General features: G+C 37.6%; 1 protein-coding gene and 1 long non-coding RNA gene across 2 annotated transcripts in view; both read left to right on the top strand.

The window, feature by feature from the left end:
* Positions 1 to 25,193, top strand: part of LOC148995739 (cell adhesion molecule CEACAM3-like) — a 35,720-nt gene that overhangs the window by 7,487 nt on the left and 3,040 nt on the right. Inside the window, exons 2-6 of the mRNA XM_089121707.1 lie at positions 3,156 to 3,482; positions 4,803 to 5,144; positions 21,343 to 21,669; positions 24,043 to 24,384; positions 24,961 to 25,094. Of these exons, the coding sequence (XP_088977833.1) occupies positions 3,156 to 3,482; positions 4,803 to 5,144; positions 21,343 to 21,669; positions 24,043 to 24,384; positions 24,961 to 25,094 (1,472 nt within the window). The remainder of the gene's footprint in view (positions 1 to 3,155; positions 3,483 to 4,802; positions 5,145 to 21,342; positions 21,670 to 24,042; positions 24,385 to 24,960; positions 25,095 to 25,193) is intronic.
* Positions 11,241 to 14,585, top strand: LOC148995740 (uncharacterized). The gene is made up of 3 exons (XR_016146930.1): positions 11,241 to 12,122; positions 12,194 to 13,525; positions 13,660 to 14,585. It is a non-coding gene; the product is annotated as an uncharacterized LOC148995740 (long non-coding RNA).

The following is a 25,193-nucleotide window of genomic DNA, read 5'->3' as shown; positions in this document are numbered from 1 at the left end:
GAAATATCTGGGCCATGTGATAAGAGATGACCTCTGTGATGATGATGATGATGATGTGCAGCGTCAGTGTGGAAAACTGTATGGGCAGGCTAACATGCTGGCACGCATATTCCACATGTGCACTCCCGATGTTAAAATCTCACTCTTCATAACCTATTGCACTTCACTGTATACAGCCCACCTGTGGTGTAATTTTAGTGAGTCAAAAATGAAAAAACTTAAGGTGGCTTATAATGATGCGCTGAGGATTGTGCTTAAAATTCCTAGGGGGAGTAGTGCCAGTGAAATGTTTGTGGTTAACAATGTGCCCACTTTTAAGGCTGTTTTAAGAAAGTGTATGTACTGTTTCATGTGCAGACTGACAGGGTCTAAGAATATGATCATTGTGTCTATAACTGATGTTTCTAAGAGTGACACAAGGTATACATCTTGCTTTTGGAAACATTGGACTCGAAGCCTGTACGTGTTTTATAAATGATGCCTCTTCAATTTTACTGTTTTTAACTGTTTGTATTGTTATTTATTTATTTAAATATCTGTACTGTGTTGTCTCTATGGACCTTTGTGTCTGGAATAAAGTTGATTGATTGAATACCGGTCATACTAAATTGGTCACGGAGGTATTTGCCATATCATACACTAGTTGTAATATTGAAACGCTTTATAAGTTGCAAAATGAAACTGCATTACAGAAATGATGTTTCTCTGTTCCCGCTCCTCTTCATCTGATAAGAATTTAACGCCCGTATTATCTCTGCCGCAGCAATTTTTTCAACACCTCAAAACACGTAACAGCCATAACATGATATGTGTATCTGTCGCCGAGCCCCTGATATACAGTGATTGACAGATTGATCGGCTCGGAATGCATTTTCAATGTGCACATTGAATTTTCAACATTCATTGCGGGACATTTCATGAAAATACAATCGCAATTGTCTTGATTGTGAGTGGAAATGCAATTAAGAAAAATAACATTTGAATGATCTTTTTGCCACAGTTTCTTTCTTCTCTTATCATTTCTGTAATGCATTTTAATTTTAATTTACCAACTTATAAAGCGTTTCAATATGCATATTAAAACTTTACTAATGTAAATTATGTAATTTATTTTTAATTTTGCACCAAATGTTGCTAGAATGGTAATGTAATGTAGAATGCAATGCCATTTAACACATATCATTGTCATTTTGCATTGCTTTGCTTCCAAAGCTTGAGGGTGCACGATCATCACAGTTCAATAATCAATACTTCAATGTCACTTTGAAAAGACAACTTAGGCAGAAAAACTAAACAAGCTGGTCCAGACCAGCATACAGATTTTTTTTTTTTTTTTTTTCCATCACATTGATTTTTTTGGTAAATTTTAGGTCTCTTTTCTCAACATTTGATAATGTATTAACTAACAGGAACTAACAATGAGCAATACATTTGTTGCAGTATTTTTTAATCTTACTAAATTTTAGTTAATAAAAATCCAGTTGTTAATAATTGTGTGTTCATGTTACTTCACAGTGCATTAATGTTGAAATAACGTTAATACATAGTGTAGAAGTATTGTTTGTTCTTAGTTCATGTTAACTAAAGTAGTTTACCAAAGTTAAGTAGTTTATTAATGTTTCATACATTTTCCTCTGTCTTATTTAAATGGGTCATGGAGGTATCCAAAATTTCATTGAAACTGGTTAACTCATTATAGCTGTTTTTATGAATAACCAGAAGTCAAGCAGATGTTCTTTAACTTTTCCTGTTCTGCAACAGATTGTTCGATAAGCCACATTCCCACCTATTAAATTATTCACCAGCCGCCACTGCGTCAACGCTACACATTTGTACAATATCTGAACCTAAAGGGTACTTGTTGTATGATAGGCTAATAATATGCATTTGTGCTCTTCACGTGTCAGTCAAAAATGACTGAAATTGTTTTTCCAATGAAAATTAAATCAATGTACTATATTTCAGTTCAAAAATGTTTTTTCATTAAATATTTTGTATTTTAAGGGGATTTCATTGTCGTGAATTATATTTACGCTGTATTTATAATTAATTTATTCACTCTTTGAGCATAGACTGTCGTAATTCCTGAATGCTTTAGTTCAGAGCAGACTTTTTCAAGAGAAACATTTTTCAAAGACGACACTAAGTGAAAAAAGTGAATTTTGTTGAAAAAGTGAAAAGTTACAGAATTTTACGTTTACTGTTATGAAAAATGTGCAGAAATACTATTTTCAATTTTCAAAAACATGTTTTACTCTAAAACTGAGAAAATCAAAGTCTTAAATCTAAACAAGTTGTGTTTAAAATATGAGACGGTGCCAAAAGTTAACTCTAGATAGAGTTCTTCTCCCATTCATTTCCCTGTTAACCTGTTGGAATCGTGTCTTTTGTGTGTTTGTTCACATAGCAAGTGCCAAAACCTTTACCAAGTTTCATACCATTCCAAAGAAGAAAAAAAATAAAAATAAAAACAAATGTACAATGTTTCAGACAAAAATTACGGAAGAGCACCAGATGTAATACTTTACTAAAGAATAAAAGTATAATATGTTTGCAGTCAGACATGTACTGTATAGAAAACACACTGATCACAGTTTTTTCTAATAATAATAATGCGACAGGCGTTTATTCTTCTTTGAAATGTGTGTTCTGTGTCAGAATGTCTGATAATGTTTTGGTCTGTGGGATTCTGCCCAGTAGTATTTCGACAGCTCGGGTCGCCAGTTGATGGAAAGCACAGCATATATCACAGTCATGGAAGCCAATGAACAAACCGGGTCAGAGATCACAGATCCTACCCGACCTAAAAAAGCCTCAGTATCCATAGAGAACCGGTTCAGATTCGCCAGTACATTTGTGTTTTTTCATTCTTAGTGTGATTGAATGATTTAATAGCACTTAAATGAATTATAGCACCATCATATGATGTAATGATAGGATGCCAAAACAGATGCTGCATTAACTGTTAAATATTTGTTATACTGAACCAATAAATCGCATACTTTAAAGTGTTGACTAATGTAACTTGAATCTAATATGAGAAAAGCTTCTTCCAAATTAAAATTTAATATAGCTAAACACTATTGATGTGGGAGATTCAAATTCAGATTAAACTATATTGTGAATTTGTTAATATATGTTAATTTCTTCTCCAGGTGTTTCCGGTGTCGGATCAGATGAAGTGTCAGTGATGGAGGGAGATTCAGTCACTCTATACACTGGTGTTCAAACAATCAAACAAGAAGATATTAAATGGTATTTTAATGACACTCGCATCGCTCAAATCAATGGAGATCTCAATAAGTCCTGTACAGATGTTCAGTGTAATAAAGGCACTGAGAGATTCAGAGACAGACTGAAGCTGGATCATCAGACTGGATCTCTGACCATCATGAACACCAGAAACACACACTCTGGACTCTATGAAGTGAAGATCATCACCAGCAGAGTCAGTGGAAATATCTTCAGTGTTTCTGTTCATGGTGAGTTAGTGAATGTTATGTTTAAACTGATATTGACATCAGCAAACCGCTCAACAACACAACACCACACACGCGGTCTGCCATCTGCCCTCTACAGTGAAAACCGGGATTCATCCTTGAAGAGAACAACTCTCCGAAGTGCCAGACGCCATCGAATGTGATTTGTCAGTAACGACGACAAACTCAAGTCATGTCGAGACACTGATGAGGGCAATGAGTATGCAGATGAGCTTCCCTGAGACGGTTTCTGACAGTTTGTGCTGAATTATAATTGGTTTTGATAACTGATTGTTGCAGCAGCTGTCCGGCCGTCTGGTCTCAGACAATCTTGGAGGTGAAGATGCTGGATGTGGAGGGCCTGGGCTGGTGGGGTTACACGTGGTCTGCGGTTGTGAGCCTGGTTGGATGTACTGCCTATATTCTCTAAAACGCTTATGTTAGAGAAATAACATTCAGCTCTGGTGGACATTCCTGCAGTCAGCACGGCAAATTGCACACTCCCTCAAAACTTGCAGCATCTGTGGCATTGTGCTGTGTGTTGAAATGGCACATTTTAGTAGTGGCCTTCTATTGTGGTCAGCCTAAGGCAATAATCCTGCTGTCTAATCTGCATCTTGATACGCCACACCCGTGAGGTGGATGCATCTAGGCAAAGGAGAAGTGCTCACTTTTGTGTACATAGAAAAAGTCTTAGGCCACGTCCACACGGACACGGGTATTTTTATAATCATGACTTTTTTACGCGGTTCGGCCGTTCGTCCACGCGGAAACGCAGGACACTGAAACCAAACATTTTTGAAAACCCCTGCTAGGGTGAGGATTTTGGTGATGTTGTCGTGTTTTTGCCTTGTGACGTCAGAGAGTGCGTCTGCGCTGCGCCGTTATCTGCCTACTTTAACCTGTAATAACTTATTGTTAGGCTTCTGATTGGCTAAAGTGGCTTTACGGTTAGGGTTATATCGCCACCTGCTGGTGTGGCATGCTCTTTACAGCGCTTGATGGCGTGTTTTTGCGTTTTCATTTGGACGGAATTTTTTTTTAAACGCTGGAGGAAAAAATACCCGTGTCCGTGTGGACAAGGCCTCAGATCTTTGAGTTCAGCTCATGAAAAATCACTAAATTAAATGAATCACTTTTTACAACAAAAATCTAACTTTTTAAGGACTGTGATGGATTATTTTCCTGTTATCTCTGTAAAGCTGCTTTGAAACAATCTGGATTGTAAAAAGCGCTAAATATAAATAAATGTTACTTGATTTGAAATAAATGTTTGTATTTTTCATCTAAAGAACTTTAATCATCTGTTGGTTTGTGTTTCAGGTGTATCTGCTGCTGAACGAGATGAAGTGAAGAGAAAGTCAGTGAAGGAGGGAGAATCTGTTGCTTTACATCCTGGTGTAATAAGAAAACCAAGTGATGTGATGATGTGGTATTTTAATGAAACTCTCATCGCTGAAATCACTGGAGATCAGAGTCAGATCTGTACAGATGATCAGTGTAAAGAGAGATTCAGAGACAGACTGAAGCTGGATCATCAGACTGGATCTTTGACCATCATGAAGATCACAAACACACACTCTGGACTTTATAAACTACAGATGATCTTCATCAACAGCACCTTCAGCATCACTAGGGTGAAGAGATTCAGTGTTTCTGTCATTGGTGAGTGTATAATTCAGCCATCAAATGCATTTTCTTTTGAGGAAAAAAAAAACAGTTCAATATTTTTAATCAACCCAATAACTGTTTGACACTTTGACTAATGTTATTAACATATAAATGCAGTTTTCCAGTGAATATTGTAATTTTAACGGCTGTTGTTAAAATAAACAGAAGGTGCCATTTATAAGTTAATTCAATATCATACAACTGATGACCAGATGTATGTGTAATATAGAAATGTGTAAATATGAGTCAAAGATATTGTTAAATACCGGATGGATTATCAGTCAATCTCTAGTAATAATAATGTCTGTTTCTCTTCATCTGTTCCAGGGTCAGGTCTGTCTCCAGCAGCTGTAGCAGGAATATGTGTTAGTGTTCTTCTGCTGGTTTCTGTAGTTGTGGGTGCTGCTGGTGCTGTGATTTACTATCGTCACCACGGTACACATGCAGGAGAACCACAGAATGTAAGTATTACATCAGATGATTTAACAGTAAATATAAAAAGAAAAATATAAATGTAAACCGTGAATAGTATTTTTTTATCCTTTCTTTTTTAACACTACAGTTCACCAGTGAGGCAGTCAAATTAACACTCACAAATTAACTAAATAACGGTTCATATAATACAACAGTACAACTTTTGTCAGAGAGCCAGTGTTTTGTTAGAAATCACCAATATAACAGTTTAAGCGTTTTTTAGTGTGATATTTAAATCAAAATACTTCAATTTTTGTATTACTGAAGGACAGGAGATGATAGTTTAATGCAGGTTTATAACTGAAAACATCTGTTCATAAAACACAATATTTTTGTTTTTGTGTAACTGAAACATCTATCCTTCTCATCACTTTAACCTTCTGTGAATCTGTGTTTTCTTACAGGAGGGTGATGCTGATAACCCACCAGCTGATCGCAGTGACATTCCTATGGAGGACATGCAACATCCAGGTGATGCTGATAACCCACCAGCTGAAACTCTTTAATTGTTACGATTCCAAGATTTCAGTGATCGGTACCAATACGAGTGAAATTAGCATTTAGCTTTAAACTCTACATGACTGTAGAACTGAGTGAATATGGGTAAAAGTCTTGACCTCCCTACAACTTCAGAAATCCATCTAATTTGAATTAATGTGCTAAAATGACCTTCGTTATCTTAGTTTAGGGAACAAGCTTCTGTTTGGGGAGACAGTTGTTTTCACCTCAATGACACATCTGTACCATTTCCTTCACACAGATGCTTTCATGTACATGCTGTTGATCTACTAGTGTGCCCTAAATTGTAAGTCATGTTTAGTCTCATCTGGCAGCTTATAAACTGAACTGAATGGTGCTGAATTTAATAGAGGTTTTAAAGTATCTAGGTGTAATGCTGCAATGTCTATTTATGCGTACAGACGTATGTGCATGTAATGTGTGTTGAATGTTGCTGTCTGGTACAGTCTCTGAATCTAAATGTTCAAGGATCTTGCAGGACGTCGCCTGTCTTTACACAAAAGTTTGTGTTTCGAGGTGTAAATGACACGCCTGATAGTAGTTGTGTGATTGGTTGTACTAACCAGATGAGATAAGAAACCTTCACAGTGTAACGTTACACGTCTGTGCAGTGATCACTCCATCACTCAAGGTCATTTCAACATTAGGTTGAATACAATGGGTGTATGATCATGCAATTAATCGTGTCTTTAAGTTAACCTGTAGATTCATCAATCAACGCCACCAGCTGGTTCGGCGAGTCAGCTGTTTGTCAAGGCTAACTACGTTCACACCAAAATTCATTGAAAAATGAATGACTTCTGGGAACTTTGACAGTTTGACGCTCTTGCTGGTGGCGGTGTAAATGAAGCTGTCGTATTTTGCTAACAACAACAAAAGTGTTTGATCGGTTGTTTTGAGGTTTGTGATATCTATGGTTTTCAATGGGAACAGTAGAGCTAGATTATTTACGGAGGAATTATTACTGCTCGATTATCCAAAAAAAAAACTTTGTCTGCTTTACGCAGTTTAACTACCTTCACCTTGGAGTTAATCCTAGTCTATATGCAGCTAGCTCGCTAACAGAATTAATAGCTAGAAAGACCTGGAACTACTGGACTCTACGTTGAAAAACCCGTTTGTGGCCCGCCAGGCGTCCATGCTAGTCACGCGATTGCGAAGTATGAATTAAACTGTATATTAAAACCTTTCTCTAAACAACTTTGCCTGCTTTGAGAATCTCTCCTTTTACACTGATAATGTTGAAAACTAAAGTGTTTGTAACTTTCGTAATCTAAACGTTCACGTTAAATCATGCTTTCCTATCAGAAAGACTTTTACGTTTTATTTAATATGGACATAACAACAGCATTTGATGAACCAGATACCTTGTTTTCAGTGTTAGCAAAATTGCTAAGAATTTTAATAAGAGAATAAAAGTAATTTATTTTCCATTTAGGGGTAAATGAGGTACGCGAGCAGTGATATATATATATATATATATAAACATCTGATGCCACTCACACTGCTGAGAGCGATGGTTCGATATGTAAATATGTGCTGCATGCTTTTCTCTCAATAACAAAATAAGCACAACAAATTTGGGAAAACAGCCAGCATTTTAATCAAGCACAGAAATCAAAGAAAGGAAACAAAAACACAATCAGCTGATGAAAAGTGAAAATGCAGACCAACTTTATTAAGAAGAAGATTATTAATATAAGGCCTTATTAGAAGACCTCATTAAAGTGTTTAATCTCTTTGCTAATTATAGCAAGAATATAGAGAGCAGGAGTGCAAAACCCAATTCCTGGTTAGCCACATCCTTGCAGAGTTTAGTTCCAGCTCTGCTCCATCACATGGGCTGTGTCCCAATGAGGCCCGGCTCCACAGGGGGGCGAGGGCTGGCATGACCCACCCAATCAGGAGCTTGGCCCACCTGACCCACAGTAAACAAGGACTGATTGCAAAACTGATGTTATGTTAATAATAATAATAATTCGTTACATTTATATAGCGCTTTTCTGGACACTCAAAGCGCTTCACATAGAAGGGGGGGGGATCTCCTCAACCACCACCAATGTGCAGCATCCACCTGGATGATGCGACGGCAGCCATATTGCGCCAGAACGCTCACCACACACCAGCTTACTGGTGGAGAGGAGACAGTGATGAAGCCAATTGGTGTATATGGGGATGATTAGGAGGCCATGATGGACAGAGGCCACTGGGCAAATTTGGCCAGGATGCCGGGGTTACACCCCTACTCTTTCGAAAGACATCCTGGGATTTTTTATGACCACAGAGAGTCAGGACCTCGGTTTAACGTCTCATCCGAAGGACGAATGTTCAATTTAGCTCTAGATTTTGGGGGAGTTCGTGGTTTTCGGTTTTTGCTGTTCGATATCAAAATTTGGCTTGTTATATGTTAGTGTAGAAACAGTATTGTAAACTGTGTTGTATTGCAATTGTAAAGCAGTATTTCTTTGCTTTAGAAGACTCGAAAGAAACCCAATTTTGAAACTGCACGCTGTTTTCAGTGCACATATCAGCATATTTTCATCATTTTTTTTTATATTCAGCGCATATTTTGTGTATGTATGTACATATTTGTACTCTTATAAACATTTTGCTGTGGCTGGTCATGCTTTTCATTTGGCTAATCCCATCTCGGCCAAGAGCTTTGTACCTCCTACATCAACTTGTTCAAGCCTTCCTAATATTTCCTTTACACAACTCTGGTAACACAGTCTCATCCCAAGACGTCATATAACTGACGTCTTTTGACCATACGTCAATATCCGCCTTTTTAGGGCCCCCTTCAACGTCGGTAGATGACGATCCTGGGCCGTCATACAACTGACGCTTTACCTTTAACGTCAGTTAGGTTTAGGGTTAGGTTTAGGTCTGGGTTAGAGTTAGGATCCCATAACCTCATCTACCGACGTTTAAGGGGGCCCTAAAAAGGCGAATATTGACGTATGGTCAAAAGACGTCCCAAAACGTCAGTTATATGACATCTTGGGATGAGACCGGGTTGACTCCGGACAGCCGATGTTTTGTAAGAGCTGTTCAATCTGGACCCTTTCTTTTTAAAAACTATCAGCTAAAATTATTGAGACTCTGATTAACAGCCTATTCAAGCTTTCTTCTGTATTCGTGTGAGATCCCTAGAGACTGGAAAGCTGCTGTGGCTCTCTCTTCAAAGGGGGAGACACTCTAGATCCAAATTGTAATAGACCTATATCTATTCTGCCATGTCTAGTTTGTGAATGCCAGATTACTGAATATTTTGAATCCCATTGAAGGAGGTGGATCCACTTCTGCTTCAAAGTATAGTAATGATGAGTAATTATAATCAAGGTATTAATCAGTATTTTTTTTCTTCTAAATATTAAATGAGTTGAATGACTTCTCTAGCCTTGTGCGATTTTCCTTTGTTATAGAAGTTACCAGTGTGATTACTGAAATGTTCTTTGCATGTACTCTTTAATGTCTGTATTTGTGCTTGCTCATTTAGCCCGGCTTCCAGAAATGAAATAAGGATTTGTTTTGTGTTTGAGAAAGGTCTTCAAAGTGTTAAAACATATAGGGGTAATTGAAGCCAATAGTTTCAGGGACCATTTCTTTTTTAAAGTTTTAATTTCCAGTTAGTCTAAAGTTTAGCTATCCTTGAGAGAAAGAATGCATTATCTTGATGTTTTGAGACGAGTCTCCAGTTTATAGTTAGAGCCTGGCCAAATCCAACCTTGGAAAAGCAGTGTGTCGGTGTGTGTTAGTCTTCTTCGCTGCAGGTTAAGGAACCACTGGCATTATTGGAGATTGACTGAGTTGTTGTTCTGGACATACTGGCGCCAGCAACCCAAATCTGTGACCTGGAGGGTCATGATGAGCTTATGAGTCTCAGCATAATCCATGGAGATATGCTTCTTCTATCTGTATATGTGTGGAAAATTACTGTTTTTATCTATTTCTTAGCCAATCAGAATCATTCAACATGTAAGCAATGACAGCTTAGACCTTGTAAATGGTATAACTGCTGTGATCTTTGTAACTGTAAGAAGGCGGCCTACGAACTCCTGTGAAAGTGCAAACTATCTTCAGTAAAACTTTTCTTTATAATTCTGACTCCAGGTCTTCATTCTTCAAATCCGCTTCCGGGTCTTTGACTGTATACCCCGCCCTTACACCATCGTATTTTCTCTGCTATGCAATCTGGTTTTCGAGCTGGTCATGGATGCACTTCAGCTACGCTTAAGGTACTTAATGATATCATAACCTCTATTTATAGGAGACATTACTGTGCTGCCATCTTCATAGATCTTGCCAAGGTGTTGAGTCTGTCAACCATCGTATCCTTATTGGCAGACTCTATAGCCTTGGTTTCTCCAGTGACTGTCTTGCTTGGTTCTCCAACTATTTCCCAGAGTTCAGTGTGTAAAATCGGAGGGTCTTCTGTCCAGTGCCCCAGGGTTCAATTCTTGGGCCAACCCTATTTTCTATATACATTAATGATGTTGCTAGTTCACATTAACTATCTCAAATCCAACATTAATTCTGTCACTTGGCCCACCTTACACCTGACCCCTGATATAGTCCATTTGTATTTTCTTGCAGACGTTCTAAACCTGAAGCTGTATCTGCATCGGGCGGATACATGTTTGCAGACCCATACTATATGATATTGTACCAACTTAATTGATAATATGCTGACATTTTTAATAAAAGTGCATCTCATATGTTGTGAGGTTTTTGTTTAGAGTTTTAAAATCTTTATTATTCAAACACTGAGAGCTTTAGCGTTTTTGATGACAAATGGTATTGAAGTGTGAGAGTACTCTTAGATAACAAAGAGATAACAAAAATCTTGCAAGATCTCATACCAATATAATGTCACGCTCACACACCGATCTAATCTGATTATAATCAGCATGTGATCGTGAGGCAGTTGAGAGGTTGAGCCCAAAAAATTGGCCTTTGACTTCAAGTCATGATGCAAACGTTGCCTTTGGTATGGACGTAACTTTAGGGTCATCCAAATAAATTTATTCAAAACACAAGTGAGATCATGTTTTTCAGAAATATCATCATACATAATCATGTTTTTTTTTGTTTTGTTTTTCAAAAATATGCCCACCCACCAATGCACCAAAAATACTCTAGAGCCTAGTACTCTAGGGTAAATATGCACATATCACATACAAATTGTGTCATCAGATTGACTTTACTTATCTTTTCGATCAAAAAATGTAATTTTGTACTTAAGCAGTAAAGCTATACTTCTGTACATTTGTAATTTTACAATTGGACATTCTTGTAGGAAATCACAGGCAAAAGAAGAGTAAGACCTTCCATTGAGTTATCAGCGTATTTCAGGGAAGTGCTTGTATATTTCAGCAAAACCACATACTTCAGATAATACAACTGCAGGTGTCCGGGTGTTGAATTGGCCCGCCTGCAGTCCAGATCTTTCACCTATAGAGAACATTTGGTGCCCCCGTTCCAACTATTTTGAGACCTGTAGCAGGCATCAAATTTGAAATGAGCTCATTTATTAGATAAAGTGTACAATTACTCTGTTTGAACATTTGTTATGTTATCTATGTTCTATTGTGAACAAAATATTGGCTCATGTGATTTGATAGTTTTCATTTTATTAAAAAAAAAAAAAACGTCCCAACTTTTCTAGAATTCGAATTGTACATTTCAACACATGCTATTGCTCACAATCTTGGACCATCCAGGGAACACCCTAACGGGATGTGTGTGACACTGCCTCTGCAAGAAGACAGCCTGGTCTGTGTGCCACTCCCTGTCTGAGATCACTTCAGCTGCTCTCTGGCACAGATTTGTCCTGATGCTCGATGGTGTATCTGAGGACAACATCTCAACTGTGGATGCTGCACGACTCTCCCTCTTCTTCCTCAAAGGAAAAGACTTTGACACATGCCACCAAGCAGTGATGCTCTTCATCAGCACCTCCATCGAGAAGCTCATCAGGTAGGGGCATAACATACACATGGCTAAGAATAATGAAGGGCCTTTGTATCACTAATAATGTTTCTCTTCAGAGTGGACATGTATGGGGGAATACATCACTTGTCAAAGACCATGCAACAGTATCGCCGTCTCTATGGGATGGCAGCAGGATTCCCCAGACTCCTCAGGGTCACGCCAGGGTGAATCATGTAATCCAACACCCTAAGAATTCAACAGCCTGCATGGCTACAAAAAGTCTAGAGTTTATTGCCTCTTTGACACTTTTAGGGGTCCAACACACACATGCAGCTGTGCGGGGTGTTTCCAGACATCTGAGACCTCTGCATGTCAGAAGAGCTCACTCCAAAAATAATAGAGATATAGTCATGAATGTGAGTGAGCGCATCAGTCTGATCTACAACAGAAGACAGAGATCAGGTCCGTAAACACACACACACACACACACACGTATATGATGAGTGGTGGTGTACCTGCACATGTGTGTCTGCAGAGTGTGTTGATGTCCAGATGTGTGGTCTGGTTGCTGATGGGATTGTTCAGCACACAGCTGTAGGTGTTTTTATCCTGATATTCCACCTCCAGAGGTAGAGAGAGACTGATGCTGAGATCACACACACTGATGCTGGACAATACACTCATTCCTGCGTACCAGGACAGAGTCGCATCACACACACTCAACACTGATGATGAACACACTACTGAACATGGTGATGATGAAGGACAGTGTGAAGAGTTACTGATGATGACAGGAACAGGCAGACGAGCTGAGAAACAAAAGCAAAATCTATTTGACAATCATATTCTCCTCAGAGCTGTTCTCATCCTCAGATTTATACATTTCTATATCAACAATATCAACGGTGAAACGAGTCTGCAGCAGTCATGTGGTACGAGTAGAGCTCTGTTAGTTGTTTATATTCAGCATTGTAACGTTCTGTGCTTTGAGACATGAGGTAATGTAACGCCGTCTCTCGTGACGTTCTGCTGTGTGTGTTCATGTGTTTTGATGAAGGAAATGTGGGATCTCATGCTTTCAAACTCTGTTATTGCTAGCCGTTGTGAAATAGCACAGTACCGTACCTTTAAACTTTAATAATAAACTAAGTTTGACAGAAGAATTAATGCCAGTGCCTTTATAAAATTATAAGCTTCACATTTGTGCTTTTAAAGGGATAGTTCGCTTTGAAATCTCACTCTGAGGCGCGGAGACTTTGGAAGTGATCTCTCACACGGTTGCGAAAAAAATTAAACATTGTCTGTTGATGTATCGAAATTGTCTTCCATTGCGATTTCCTGATATATCTAACTATGTTTATATCTTCACAGTGAAAGGTAACACTTCTGAAATCTGTGTAAACAATGAGTGACGTACACACGCGAGAGATCAGTTGGACGTGGCTGAGGTAAAAACGATATAAATACTGTTTGTTTTCTCACACAAACCGCTCGTTTCGTGTCTTAGGCCATCAATGTGTGGTTACATTTACGAGTCACTAAATCATGGTTAATATGGACTTCTCTGTGCATGCTCTTTGAGGTGGTGACCATAGACCTCCATTATATGACTGACAGACAAGAACGGTTTGACCTAAAAATGTCAAGATTGAAAATACTGCGGAAACAAAGACACCTACATCTTGGATGCCCTTGAGGTAAGATAAAACATATCAAAAAATTAAAGTTTTAAAAGTTTCCATTGACATAAGCGCGTCACCATAACCTTGAGTTTTGCTAGTGATTAACATTATGGCACAAATACTGTTTGTTTAACTTGTTTTGAATATTCCTTTAATAAAACAAGAATATGTGACACACAAGACAAATGATCTCGACTCACCATAGACTGAAACATTGAATGTTTTTGATGATTTTTTGACTCCATTTATCTCTAGTTTATAATCTCCAGTGTGTTCAGTTGTGGTGTGTGTGATGGTCAGAGATCCAGTTTGATCGTCCAGCTTCAGTCTGTCTCTGAATCTCCCATTAGGAACATCATCATATGTGGAGAAGATTTGCTGCTTCTTTTTTATTTTAGCTAATAGAGAGTTTCCAGGTCCATATATCCACATTCTTGTTCCTGTATTTCAGTGAGATCAGTGTTTAGAGTAACAGAATCTCCCTCCATCACTGACACTGAATCACCAAACACACCTGATGAACACACAGATTTACACAGATTAATGTTTCTGTTTGTTTACAAAAGCCTGAAATCAGCTGTAGATTTGAGAACATCCAATGTTTGTCGCATCACTTAATATTAAACACAGATTAACAAATCAGGGATTATAAATCTAACCTGGGATTTATATTAATCTACAGTTTATTTTGTCCACCATGACGGATTCACCATTGGAAATAAACAATGTTTGTAATATTAACAAATATTAACAATGTATACAATGTAATATTAATATCAACAATGTTAATATTCAATTTCCTTTTTTTAACTGACTACCAGAAACGTCTCAGTGACATCTCTTGCAGAAAAGAAAAATAAATGTGTAAAAGTCTTTATAAACCTTCGTTAAGGAGAAGATTGTCAGAATCACGCAGAGAAAACATTGCTAAAAATTTTTTTTTTTTTTTAAAAAGAAAAAAAAATAATTTTGAAAAAAAGGACAATTACCAGATTGTTCTGCCCAGATTAAGAACAGTGTCCCCTTCATAGCGTGTTTGATCCTTATTATTGATTTCACAAATGTAAATTTAAAACAAGCACATAACCAAACTACATCTGATTTTCACACTAAATATTCCAGGTTATTATTGCATTAAGAAAATAATTCATTATTAACCCAGATATGAACTCAACAGGTTTCTAAAAACAGCATTTGAACCTTTTTACTGACCCCACCCAAATCGGCACTTGACTCCTCACTTTCAATACCCTAGAGCAGCCTTTCTCAAACTTTTTTCAGTCAGGGCACTTCTGAAAAAAGTGCATAAAATCTCAAGGCACCCCAGTGTAAAATATAATTTAAAAACACTGCATAACCCAAATTTAAATGCAAATGTCTTGTTTAGTTAGACAGAACAGTAATGAACAGAGCATAATATGAACTGTAAATAACAATAATAATAAAAAAACTTTATAGCACCTTTAAAAACACAGGTTTGCAAAGTAATTCACAAAATAATTAATCAGAGACACAAATGCCATAAAACCGTAAGAGGTGGACCGCCCAATACAAGAACCCAATAACAAATCCAGACCAGGAGAACTCAAATGAAGTGCAGGATGCAGATAAAATAAAATAAAAATCCCCGGCTCTTATGGGGATTTTCTTTTCAAAAAAAGATCCATAATGCTGTAACTAAAGTGGCCAAAATTCACGTTTATTTTTACGTTTCTGTCAGTCTGAGGTGTTGCTATAACGCGTTGCTATGGATTGCGTCACTTGCGTCAAGTTGTGTGCGTCTTGCTTCGGTCTTGTGAGACGGATTTTTTTTTATGATTAATTTTATATATTTATCTAAAATGAACTTACAATTTTATTAATATGTTCATATGTTTAAAAAGAAGAACGTAAATATGTAAATTCCAATATATTTATATATGAAATGTCAGCTGTTTTTTTTCTGTTTTTTTAGCCTACGTAATTTTTTGGCGGCACCGCTGACACAGCTAGGGGGCACCCCAGTGTGCCGCGGCACCCACTTTGAGAAAGGCTGCCCTAGAGACCATTTTCTCTCTCTCTCTCTCTCTCTCTCTCTCTCTCTCTCTCTCTCTCTCACACACACACAGACCATTTGTCATGTCTTCTACTCGCATTGTGACTTCACTAGTGGCGACGTTACCCTCTATTTCCATATTAAGGAGGCTCCCATGTTAATTTCACTGCGTTTTCTTTTAATGCAAAAGAATGATCAGAATCAAAACGTGCTGCAAATGAATCTTCTCTTTTATTCGCTTTCGGTGGTCTTCATTTTTCTCGACAATGGTAAGAGCTCTCTCTGTGTGCATGCTGGGAGTGTTGGGGCGCGCTTGAGGGTGATCACGAGGAAAGGACGATTGTTTTCGGAGTTTTTTCCTCTTTTTGTTTATGAATGTTTTTTTTTTCTTTCTTTCTATTTTCTTTCTCCTTTTGAAATTTAATTTTGATTTGTTTTGTGAGTGTTTGTGAGTTTTGTTTGCGGCGGCAACGTGATGGCGTCTGTCCCTACTGGGACAGCGTCGCAGGTGTCGCTCCGCCATGGAATCGTGTGGGCGTCACTGTCGAGGATGTGTTGCCGGTGTTGTGCCGAATTTCGACCCCTGCCAAATTATTACCCCCCTAGTATTGGTAGGTTTAGGATTAGTTGTGGGGGAGGGGTTAAGATTAGGGGCGGGGTTGGGATTAGGCAATCAGGTACGGACTTCAACGAGGGGGGTAATAATTTGGCAGGGGTCGAAATTCATAAAGGAAAAGCATATTTTATTTACGCAAACACTGGTAGTATGAAATGTTTTGAGTGCGGGGACATCGGGCATAAAAGGCACACATGCCCACACAAGGCCCAAGTTACTGAAGTCGAGGTGAGGCCCAGTACTTCTGCTGATAATGAGAGTATAGGGCAGTTTCTGAGGACGTGCAGCCTCAAGCTGAATCACAGAGGGACAACGAGATTGATGGAGTGATTGAAAGTCAGACTGAGAACGTTCATGAAATGGTTGATATCGGTAGAAATCATGATGTTTCTGAACTGGATGAAAATAGTGCAACGGATGATGCTGCTACGGTTAGTGTTGAAAGGGTTTCTAATGAGAAGTCTGAAATGTCTAATTCTGTGGAAATGTGTAGCCTACTGATGCTGATTTTGGGGGTGAGAGATGATGATGATTTCTCGGATGTATCTGACATTGGATCACAGTGTGGGAGTGTGGACGATGTGTAGACAGTACAGGCTATAAACAACTTTCTGGATTTACCTTAGTTAAAAAAGATTTTTTTTCCTGATGAAAACAAATTCATTCATACGGTAAAACTTTTGCAGAGAAATGTTAGTTATGAGGTGTTTAGTAAACAAAGGTTCAGATTGAAGAAAATGTTAACAAAGCTAAGAAAGGACAAAGCGAATACGTTACAATACAAATCAAATGGTTAAGTCAGTCACATGGGGTGTTTTTTTTCTCTGCGTCTTTTTGTTCTTTTTCTATCCCTTTCATATTTTCTTTCTTCTATGGAGCTGTTGAGCTTGGGCTCTTTAAATATGAATGGGGTAGATGGTAAGTTAACAAAGCTAAGAAAGGACAAAGCGAATACGTCACAATACAAATCAAATGGTTAAGTCAGTCACATGGGGTGTTTTTTTTCTCTGTCTTTTTGTTCTTTTTCTATCCCTTTCATATTTTCTTTCTTCTATGGAGCTGTTGAGCTTGGGCTCTTTAAATATGAATGGGGGTAGATGGTAAGTTAACAAAGCTAAGAAATGACAAAGCGAATGCGTCACAAAACAAATCAAATGGTTAAGTCACATGGGGTGTTTTTTTTTCTCTGCGTCTTTTTGTTCTTTTTCTATCCCTTTCATATTTTCTTTCTTTTATGGAGCTGTTGAGCTTGGGCTCTTTAAATATGAATGGTGGGAATAATTCATTACGGGTAATAAATAAAACGCTAATGTACAGAGTAAAAGCAATTCACAGATGTAGCTTTGGGTGAAACGCACGTGGTAGCATTGAATGCACACATGTGGTAATATTAGACTGTAAAACAGTTTCAGTTCATAAAAATCAAGAGTAAAAGTTAGGAGACAAATGTTTACTATTGAAGTTTGTTCTTGTTTAATGTAATTTAATTGAACCTAACCTAACTGCAAATGGGATCTATTCTGTTTTATTAAGTGAACAATTAAATGTATGTAAAATGTATAATGTATACAGAAATACTCGTTTAATGAGAGATAACAGAGAAGGTGGTTTAGAGAGAGGTTGAGGAAATATGTGAAGATACATTTATGTGGAAATGTACATTTTTACGAATATGTAATTTCGTGTTATCCAATTGTGGATATTACCTGTGTTTCAGTACAGAGCAACCAAAAATAATAGGAATAATTCTCTATGGCAGATATAAGGTTGAAATGTTGTTAATAAAATCATATTCCGGTTGAATGGAAAAAGAGCAACTGTTGTCCCGTGTCTCTTCTAACTAAGTAATATATTCAATATTTCCAGAGCACTTCGACCAGGAGTATCAATATATATCTGCTAACGGACTCCTGGCTGGGATCCGTTACACTAACAATAGTAATACAAACAAATAAAACAAACTTTGGCGGAGTTTCCTTTGCAGCGCCTGGTACGCGTTAACGGCTATACGCTTTACGCAGCAGTTCGCGCGAGTCAATATTGAAACAAGCTGCAGCCGGTAACGTTGTTTAATCTAATACAGAACATTTGATTTATCCTACCATGCTACTCTAAAAGTTGCGGCAGCATGCGAGTTATACTAACTAACTCGATTACAGACGCATTCTGAGTGATTATGTCAGTGGTTTTATCCAAGTGTTATTGGCTTGGGGAAATAAATCTAGTTAAATTAAATCTTAAGTCCATGTCCTGCTTTAAATTGTAAGGAATTTTATATCTTTGATTTCATAGTAACGCTTTACATTTTAGTTAATAATACAATGTTAACGTTAATTGTTTATTCGCGTTATGCCACAGTCAGTGCATTAACTAATGATAACAAATACAACATTTGATTTTAATGTTTTAGTAAATGCTGAAATTAATATTAACTAAGATTAATAAATGCTGTAGAAGTGCAGTTCATTATTAGTTAATGTTAACTTATTTAAATAATGAAACATATAATTGCAAAGTGTTACTGATTCATGATAGCTACATTTAAAACATACATTAAATTTACAACAGCAAAACTAAAATTGAATTTTCCATAATTACCTTCTTGATTCTCACTGTTTTGTTTGGTAAAGTAAATACTATTTAGTAATTTTATCATAATTCCCCTATTTTCATTTGATGTGTGTTATGCATTCTGATTGAATCAAACACATTTTCTTAGAATGCCAAGGAAAGAAAGAATAAAATAAAAATAAAAAAGTGTTTAGTGTCCTCCTTGACCCTGAGGAGGTCTCTGCACGCCACTGGTGCACAGTCATCAAACACATCAATACTTCAATGTCAGTTTAATACAAGAACTTTGGCAGAAAAACTATAGAAGAGCTTGTTCTAGACCAACATGCAGATTTTTGTTCATCACATTGATTAATTCACTTTAAAAAAATCTCATTTGTCAACATTTGTTAGTTAACCCTTAATATGTGCTGTTCACTACTACGCTTTCGTTATGTTTGTGGCTGAAAACCACTATTTTAAACTGCTTTAAAAATGTATCAGATAAATATATTTTTTTTCTTTTTTGCATATTAATCAATCTTATTCCTGATCATAACTAAAAAAAAAACAGGTTTTAACTCTCTTTAATTGCCAAATTTACAAACGATGTCTCTGATTTGGGGGAAAAACACAGAAAATGACTTATTTTCAATATAAAATGTGATTGAGGACTGGATTGTTATTATTTTTTACTTTTTATCACAGTCTTGGACATGTCAAAGATTAGAAACAACATTGGTTTTAATGCATTGTTAGTTTTTGTGCAACTTTTTCTCCCTCATTTACGCGTTCAGTTCGTGGCTGAAAAATCCAGTTGTTAATTGTTTGTTCATGCTACTTCACAGAGCATTAATGTTGAAATAACGTTAATACATGCTGTAGGAGTATTGTTTACTAATGTTAAGTAGTTTACTAATGTTTAGTGTACATAACTTTTCCTCTGTCTTAGTTAAATCGGTCATGGAGGTGTCAAATTTCATCGAAACTGGTAAATGAACTCATTATAGCTGTTTTTATGAATAACCAGAAGTCAAGGTCAAGCAGATGTTCTTTAACTTTTCCTGTTCTGCAACAGATTGTTCGATAAGCCACATTCCCACCTATTAAATTATTCACCTGCGTCAACGCTACACATTTATACCATATCAGAACCTAAAGGGTACTAGACGTATGGTAATAATATACATTAGTGCTCTTCACATGTCAGTGAAAAATGACTGAAATTAGTTTTTTTTTCAATGAAAATGAAATTAATGTACTATATTTCAGTCAAACAAATTGTATTGAATATTTAGTATTTTTAGGGGAAAAAGTGAAAAGTTACAAAATTTTACGTTTACTGTTATGAAAAATGTGCAGAAATACTATTTTCAATTTTCAAAAACATGTTTTACTCTAAATCTGAGAAAATCAAAGCCTTAAATCTAAACAAGTTGTGTTTAAAATATGAGACGGTGCCAAAAGTTAACTCTAGATAGAGTTCTTCTCCCATTCATTTCCCTGTTAACCTGTTGGAATCTTGTCTTTTTTTTTTTTGTGTGTGTGTGTGTGTGTGTGTGTGTGTGTGTGTGTGTGTGTGTGTGTGTGTGTGTGTGTGTGTGTGTGTGTGTGTGTGTGTGTGTGTGTGTGTGTGTGTGTGTGTGTTCACATAGCAAGTGCCAAAACCTTTACCAAGTTTCGTACCATTCCAAAGAAGAAAAAAATAAAAACAAATGAACAATGTTTCAGACAAAAATTACGGTAGAGCACCAGCTGAATGCAATACTATACTAAAGAATAAAACTATAATATGTTTGCAGATATACTGTATAGAAAACACTGATCACAGTTTTTTTCTAATAAAAATAATGCGACAGGCGTTTATTCTTTGAAATGTGTGTTCTGTGTCAGAATGTCTGATAATGTTTTGGTCTGTGGGATTCTGCCCAGTAGTATTTCGACAGCTCGGGTCGCCAGTTGATGGAAAACACAGCATATATCACAGTCATGGAAGCCAATGAAAAAACCGGGTCAGAGATCACAGATCCTACCCGACCTAAAAAAGCCTCAGTATCCATAGAGAACCGGTTCAGATGCACCAGTACATTTGTGTTTTTTCCTTCTTAGTGCGATTGAATGGTTTAATAGCATTTAAATGAGTTATAGCACCATCATATGATGTATGATAGCCAAAGGATGCCAAAACAGATGCTGTTACTTGTTATACTGAACCAATAAATCACATACTTTAAAGTGTTGACTAATGTAACTTGAATCTAATATGAGAAAAGCTTCTTCCAAATTAAAATTTAATATAGCTAAACACTATGGATGTGGGAGATTCAAATTCAGATTAAACTATATTGTGAATTTGTTAATATAAGTTCATTTCTTCTCCAGGTGTTTCCGGTGTCGGATCAGATGAAGTGTCAGTGATGGAGGGAGATTCAGTCACTCTATACACTGGTGTTCAAACAATCAAACAAGAAGATATTAAATGGTATTTTAATGACACTCGAATCGCTCAGATCAATGGAGATCTCAATAAGTTCTGTACAGATGTTCAGTGTAATGAAGGCACTGAGAGATTCAGAGACAGACTGAAGCTGGATCATCAGACTGGATCTCTGACCATCACAAACACCTCAAACACACACTCTGGACTCTATGAACTGAAGATCATCACCAGCAGAATCAGTGGAAATATCTTCAATGTTTCTGTTCATGGTGAGTTAGTGAATGTTATGTTTAAACTGATATTGACATCAGCAAACCGCTCAACAACACAACACCACACACGCGGTCTGCCATCTGCCCTCTACAGTGAAAACCGGGATTCATCCTTGAAGAGAACAACTCTCCGAAGTGCCAGATGTCATCGAATGTGATTTGCCCACTCAAGTCAGTAACGACGACAAACTCAAGTCATGTCGAGACACTGATGAGGGCAATGAGTGCAGATGAGCTTCCCTGAGACGGTTTCTGACAGTTTGTGCAGAATTATAATTGGTTTTGATAACTGATTGTTGCAGCAGCTGTCCGGCCGTCTGGTCTCAGACAATCTTGTAGGTGAAGATGCTGGATGTGGAGGGCCTGGGCTGGTGGGCTTACACGTGGTCTGCGGTTGTGAGCCCGGTTGGATGTACTGCCTATTCGGTTGTTAAGTCTGACGTCACGCGTGACGTTTAGCCTCTTCCAGGTCCAAGCGCTCCGCTCGTCCATATCTAATTAACGTTACAACCCATAACGTTAGACTAAGCCCTTTTCTTAAAGGACTGGCTTCGCTTCAGCGCCAGTGGGTGTTAGAGATAAAGGAAAGAATTGTAACTTACCTTATCAACTGCAGCCATTTTCTCTTTTCTTTCTCGTCACAGGGAAAGCGGTAGAATGACAGTTGAATGTCACTTGTTTTTTTTAACTCCGATCTATTTAAACAACATGGGACACAGCACTGCGGCATGTTAAAACTCGGGCAAAAGCGGTAAGCAGATAGAGAGGACCCAGCATTTGGACCCGGAAACAGTATTATCAGAGCGTGATTACGTCACGACTTAACAACCGAATATTCTCTAAAACACTTACCGCATGTTAGAGAATTTAACATTCAATTCACAGGTAACAGCTCTGGTGGACATTCCTGCAGTCAGCATGGCAATTTCACGCTCCCTCAAAACTTACAGCATCTGTGGCATTGTGCTGTGTGTTGAAATGGCACATTTTAGGGTGGCCTTCTATTGTGGGCAGCCTAAGTCAATAATCCTGCTGTCTAATCAGCATCTTGATATGCCACACCCGTGAGGTGGATGCATCTAGGCAAAGTGCTCACTTTTGTGTACATAGAAAAAGTATTAGGCCATGTCCACACGGACACGGATATTTTTATAATCATGATTTTTTTTTTTACACGGTTCGGCCGTTCGTCCACACAGAATCGCAGGACACTGAAACTGAACATTTTTGAAAACCCCGGCCAGGGTGAGGATTTTCAGAAACGCCGGTTACAGTGTTGTCGTGTAGACGGTAAATACGGGGGTTTTGCCTTGTGACGTCAGAGAATGCGTCTGCGCTGCGCTGTTATCCGCCTACTTTAACCATAGACAGTAAAAGAAATGGACAGAGCGATCTCATTGGAACTCCATTGAGACGATTGAAGCTTGTTTTTTAGCACTTCCGTCCCTGACGCGCAGACTCAAACAGAGCTTGACTACGTAATGTGACGTGAGCAACCCGTGTCTTCTAGTGCTGTGGCATGAGAAATCTGAATCATTCCGTTCTGAAACTTGCAGAGGCGGAGAGTGTGAGTAGGAGCTGTCCATGAGCTAGCAGAAGGAAACACTTTTGCTAGGTATTCTGATTAATTATTTTGTCATTTTGCCTCCATGTTTCCCCAATTGCGCGTGAGCTTCTTCTCCTGTCCATACGGTAATCTCTCTACTGTGCAACAGAGAGTCGTGTGGGTATGACGCAATCGTTAGCCTACTTTCACTAAAACTGCTTCAACGGGGCCATAACATAAGCTACAAGGTAATGGAGCTATTTATACATTGTCATGTTTTTTTAGAAATAAATAAAGGACAAATGGGGTCTTCAAACGCCTCAGATGTAAAGTTATTCAACGCCAAAATGAATGGGAGTCAATGGGAATGCTAACGCAAGTGAAGTTCTGCTACAAGATGGCAGCTCCCGCGAGGCTTCAACTTCCGGTCGATGGATTACCCCCATGACTTTAACTTGTAATAAGTTTTTGTCAGGCTTCTGATTGGCCGACGTGGCTTTACGGTTAGGGTTATATCGCCGCCTGCTGGTGTGGCATGCTCTTGACAGCGCTTGATGGCGTGTTTTTGGGTTTTCATGTGGATGGAATTTTTTTTTAAACGCTTATAAAATATCCATGTCCGTGTGGACAAGGCCTCAGATCTTTGAGTTCAGCTCATGAAAAATCACTAAATTAAATGAATCACTTTTTCCAGCAAAAAACTTTTTAAGCTGGACTGTGACGCCATTTTCTTCTGGAAAAAACTGTGTTGTATTATAATTTATTTTCATGTTATCTCTGTAAAGCTGCTTTGAAACAATCTGGATTGTTGGTTTGTGTTTCAGGTGTTTCTGCTGCTGAACGAGATGAAGTGAAGAGAAAGTCAGTGAAGGAGGGAGAATCTGTTACTTTACATCCTGGTGTAATAAGAAAACCAAGTGATGTGATGATGTGGTATTTTAATGAAACTCTCATCGCTGAAATCACTGGAGATCAGAGTCAGATCTGTACAGATGATCAGTGTAAAGAGAGATTCAGAGACAGACTGAAGCTGGATCATCAGACTGGATCTCTGACCATCATGAACACCACAAACACACACTCTGGACTTTATAAACTACAGATGATCTTCATCAACAGCACCTTCAGCATCACTAGAGTGAAGAGATTCAGTGTTTCTGTCATTGGTGAGTGTATAATTCAGCCATTAAATGCATTTTCTTTTGAGGAAAAAAACAGTTCAGTATTTTTTAATCAACCCAATAACTGTTGGGGAATGGAATGTTTAAAAAAGCGAACTTTGACTCAAGGACACTTTGACGAATGTTAAAAATGCATTTTTCCAGTGAATATTAAATACATATTTTAAGTGTTATTAAGATTAATTAATAAGAAAAAAAGTAGATCAGATCATGAGCTGCCTAAAGATTCCCATCCCTACTCTACAAAGATGTACAAAGATTGATTGCTTGTCTTTGTCGACTAATACAAAAGGTAAAGAACTTTTTAAAAAATCGCATATTAAATCCCAATCGCAATATTGGTTAAAAAAATCGCAATTAGATTATTTTCCATAATCGTTCAGCCCTAGAATATTTTGATTTTAACGGCAAAGTTAGTTCAATATCATACAACTGATGATCAGAAAGGTGTATGTATAAAATAGAAATGTGTAAATATCAAAGATATTGTTAAATACTTGGTGGATTATGATTATCAGTCAATCTCTAGTAATAATGTCTGTCTGTCTTCATCTGTTCCAGTTTCAGGTCTGTCTTCAGCAGCTGTAGCAGGAATATGTGTTGGTGCTGTTTTTCTGCTGGTTTCTGCAGTTGTAACTTTTGTTGTTGTGATTTATCGTCACCACAGACATACAGCAGAACAAATACCACAGGATGTAAGTATTACATATCAGATGATTTAACAAGAAATATGAGAATAATTCTATATATAAACATAAATGTAAACGGTGAATAGTATTTTTTTGTCCTTTCAA

The sequence above is a fragment of the Pimephales promelas genome, chromosome 2 (genome assembly GCF_988280905.1).
Source record: "Pimephales promelas chromosome 2, fPimPro1.hap1.1, whole genome shotgun sequence".
NCBI classification, from domain to species: Eukaryota; Metazoa; Chordata; class Actinopteri; order Cypriniformes; family Leuciscidae; genus Pimephales; species Pimephales promelas.
The sequence above is the reverse complement of the archived record's forward strand: the minus strand, read 5'-3'. Positions and strand labels throughout refer to the sequence as shown.